Source organism: Ruditapes philippinarum, unplaced genomic scaffold (assembly GCF_026571515.1).
Source record: "Ruditapes philippinarum isolate M1 unplaced genomic scaffold, ASM2657151v2 ctg11992_1_1_1_1, whole genome shotgun sequence".
Taxonomy (NCBI): domain Eukaryota; kingdom Metazoa; phylum Mollusca; class Bivalvia; order Venerida; family Veneridae; genus Ruditapes; species Ruditapes philippinarum.
Window position 1 is genome coordinate 17712 of NW_026864785.1, and position 4177 is coordinate 21888.

The 4177-nt window shown below is 35.4% G+C and overlaps 1 protein-coding gene across 1 annotated transcript; it reads left to right on the top strand.

The window, feature by feature from the left end:
• The first annotated feature begins 332 nt into the window (after positions 1 to 332).
• On the top strand, positions 333 to 3255 carry LOC132726782 (uncharacterized). Its single transcript, XM_060712142.1, has 3 exons — positions 333 to 458; positions 1141 to 1257; positions 1842 to 3255. The coding sequence occupies exons 2-3, from the start codon at positions 1191 to 1193 to the stop codon at positions 3152 to 3154; spliced, it is 1380 nt and encodes a 459-aa protein (XP_060568125.1). The 5' UTR covers positions 333 to 458; positions 1141 to 1190; the 3' UTR covers positions 3155 to 3255.
• The last annotated feature ends 922 nt before the right edge of the window (positions 3256 to 4177 follow it).

Genomic DNA, 4177 nt, shown 5'->3' on the forward strand with positions numbered 1-4177 from the left:
TTGACAAAGACGGTAAAAACTGGAAAAGAAATGTTGTTGTTTTCTTTTTCTGAATGAGAGATTTCTTTGCTTTTGCAGTATGTTTGTAAACAATGTTCATATTAACTTATTGTACTGAACTATGATAAAGGTGATGTTTAATTTAAACATATTCACTGTAGTTCTTTTGTAATGGAAGTTGAAATTTATTTGAACAAGTCTTAATTCCACTTGTTGGACCTAACCAAAGCTAGTGTTATGACCCCAGAAAGAATAGAACCCTGAGAGACAGACTCTTTAATCGCCAAGCTTCTGCTCTCGTTGGCTACAACAAAATGTCTCACCATGGCTCACCAATTGTCTCCTTGACGATGCCTGGACCCTCCTTGGATTCGTTCCATTTGCGAATAGCTGCAAAAAGGATCAACTAAATTCGCTCAATATTGCAACCTATCAAAAATGGATCGACCATGTAAAAAGTAATTTAAACTTGTTTATAATAACCTTTTCCCCAACAACAGATTTTCAATTCGAATTTATCTATCTTACATTTATAATATATAATAAATATGATTAAAGGAGCTCCACTGAGGTAAAAAAAAATATATATATAATTGGAAATTGTTACATACATCAAGTGAAGCAACAAGCCACACAAACACGAACATTCAGTAATTATTTATTACATACGTTTCGGCTAGATGCCTTCATCAATGCAAAAATGATAAAATTACCGGCCATAACGGAACGCGCGTTAAACTAGAAAGATCCGGATTGGACAAGAATGAATTCTACTCAGAAAATGGGAACCATATGCCACTTTTAATGGAATGACACGTATGTGTCACAATGAAGGCTCCAGGATGACCGTCGTATAGACATATATGCGGAGTTTACTAAATTCAAACTTCATCATAATCATGTTTGAATATCGAATCTCCTTAAGTCGGTGCTAAAGAGCGTTGATGGTAGCTTGCAATTACCACTATACCGTCCATAAAAAATTTCAATTTTGCCGTTTTAGGCGTTTTTAGGGTTTCCGTTCTTTTCTATTTCATTCAACGAATGTGCCACATGCTAATGATATGTAGCATTACCGTTAAGAAATTGAACTTCTATATTTTGATGAGTAATAAATGAAAACATGTTTTATCTCCCAAGAACTCAAGGATGAAACCATTTGCAATCATCGGGATGATTGTGGGGAACACATGGTATGTGAGAAAAACGTATGTGCTTGCAGTTACTGTTACACAATGGTGGAAGGAAAATGCGAAGGTAATAAAATTATTGTTCACATAGTAAGAGATATGAAGAATAATGAAATATGAACAGGTATACACGTTTCCATGTTTTAAAACTAGTCATCTGAAATATTTAAAGATAATCTTCGTTTTAGGGCGACCTGTGTTATTTTTTTCTGACAAACAAAAGGGTTTTATTAGATATTTTAAAGAGCTTTTATTTATGGCAAATTTTTACACCATATGAATATATACTTTACCGGTTAATAAAACGTTATATTATTAGTTACATTAATTTATTGAATTTCTTGTATACATTGTATATATATTGTTCTAAAACTTTTACCATACTTGATATCCTACGTGCACTTGTTGAACTTTCAATCTAGACAAAAACAAGACTGAAATACAAACGATGGAGTCCCATGATCAGATTGGGCACATGTGCCTGCTGATCTTGGTCTGCACTGGTTGCAACGGTAGAAAGTTGCCACCATCACGCTAAGGGTTAAAGACTTCGTGTGTCTAACATAGCTTCGCGTAAATAATTTATTTACCTTGTCATATTCCTTATCTTCACGAGTAATATACTAATATTTGTTGTGTTTAACTTGTTAGCTTCAGATAGAAAGGTCCTTATTTTGGGTGCTGGAATGGCTGGGGTTTCAGCTGCAAAGGCTTTAGGAGATAATGGCTGCGAAAATGTCCAAATTCTAGAAGGATCTGACAGGATTGGAGGACGTGCAAAATCTGTTAACGTGTCTGGATACACAATGGAACTTGGAGCACAATGGATTTACGGTTTGGGCTCAAATCCTGTTGCTATTTTAGCCCAGAAGTATGGACTGCAAATGATTGAGGACTTTGATACCTGGGTTGTACGTGACGACAACGGAACAAATGTAACACAGACCGCAGATGACGAATGGTATAACCTCGTTGATATATTGGAAAAAGTAAAAGTATTTGCACGTAAAATGGATAAAAATGGTAGTCCTGATATCACCACACAAGCATTGTTGCGCAAATTTGGCTGGACACCAGACACAAATGTGAAGAAAGCTGTAGAAGTGTATGAACTTGATACTGAGAGTGGAAGAGAAACACCTTCTCTTTCTGGAAAATATCTGGATCATTTAAGTGTCTTTGAGATACATGGCAATGATCAGTGGATGATTTCCTCTGATCCACGGGGACTATCGTATATAATATCTGAATTGTATAAAGAACTGCCATCAAATTATACTACAAGTTTCAACCAAGTGATTAAAAAAATAAAAAATAAGAATGGTAAAGTAGAAGTTGAGACTGAAGGTGGGACAAAATATGAAGCAGATGATGTGATTGTTACTTTCAGTCTTGGGGTTTTGCAATCAAGACAGGTCTCATTTAAGCCAGCACTGTCGGAAGAAAAGATGCTTGCCATTGATAAGTTCGGATTTGGTGAATATACGATAGCGTACTTTGAATTTTCCGATGCCTTTTGGGATAACGTATCCACTTTAGTGTATGCTTCAGCAAGACATGGTGAAAACAGTATCTGGTACAACATGAACACAATCTATCCAGGATGTAACATACTACAGCTAACTTTGATGGGGTTTGAAGCAAATGCAGCAAGTCATTTGAATGACAATGAAGTTAAAGAAAGTGGAATGGCTGCTTTGGCTGCCATGTATCCTCAGCTCAGTATACCTCAACCAGACGCTTTTGTTAGATCAGACTGGCTTACGAATCCTCTCACAAAAGGATCATTTAGCTACTGGACGCCTGCTTTTAGACCAGAGGATAGGATGAATCTTGGGAAATCAGAGGGTAATATACACTTTGCAGGGGAGCACCTCGGCTTAAAAACTCATGGGTTCTTAAACAGTGCGTATAATTCTGGACAAGACACAGCACAACGCCTCGCTAGAAGCGTGAGAAATTAAAATATAAGCTTATAAACACAATCTATTACAACAATGATTTTTTTCCGATTAGAGAATTATTCTTTGTTTACCGACATCGAAAATAAAACATTACAATGAAATCAATTTTTTATCGAGTTCGATTTGACTTCGCACAAACACAGTAAAGGTCATAATATCATATGGTGACTTTCCAGCTTTACTGGTGGAGGAAGACCCCAGGTGCCCCTCTGTGTATTATTTCAGGGCACGAACGGGAACCTGAGTAGATTGTAAGCTAGCTGGATAGCTTCCTCACATGCAATAATCCAAGGTCCCTGGCTGGATTTTAACCCATAGTTATGAGGGGCAAGTGGCTTGAACAACTCAGGCACGGACATCCCCATCATATTTCTTTATAACCTTTTCAACCGCCACTTTTAATCCCTTTCCGGCTTGCTGATATGCTGGTATTGGATTAATGCTGCTCAAACCTTCGATGAAATACCGGTACTCGAACATTCGCCGAAATGCTGTCCGTGTGTCAAGTGCTTTTTTCTTGCCCTAGACATTATTTATTACTTGAAGAATCAATAAACTAATGACAATTGACATTTTGCCAATGCCCCTTATTCACAAAGCACGTAAAAATAGTTTTAATTTTCTTTAGAAGATTCTTTTAAAAATAACACTAACGCGTGTTACTTATCCTGCCTTTATTTTCAAGTATGACAAATACTTATTATATTTTACTAAACAACATTCACAATAATATTTTACTTAAAGATCCTGTAACACAATTTTTTATGGTTTTATATCATAAATATGATGCTCAAATTGAAGATTTATCAATATTGTAAGTTCCGAATAGCATAATTTATAAATAGATCACCGAATTTAACATTTCACGTAAATAAAGGGAGGTAAGAAAAAAAATATTTTCTGTAAAGTCTATGTCAAATGTTTCAATAAGAAATTAATGCATATATTTTAATGATTACATATAATATGTACAAATATTTGCAGTTCATATTTTACATATTCTTTGATGTTTGAAAATTGTTT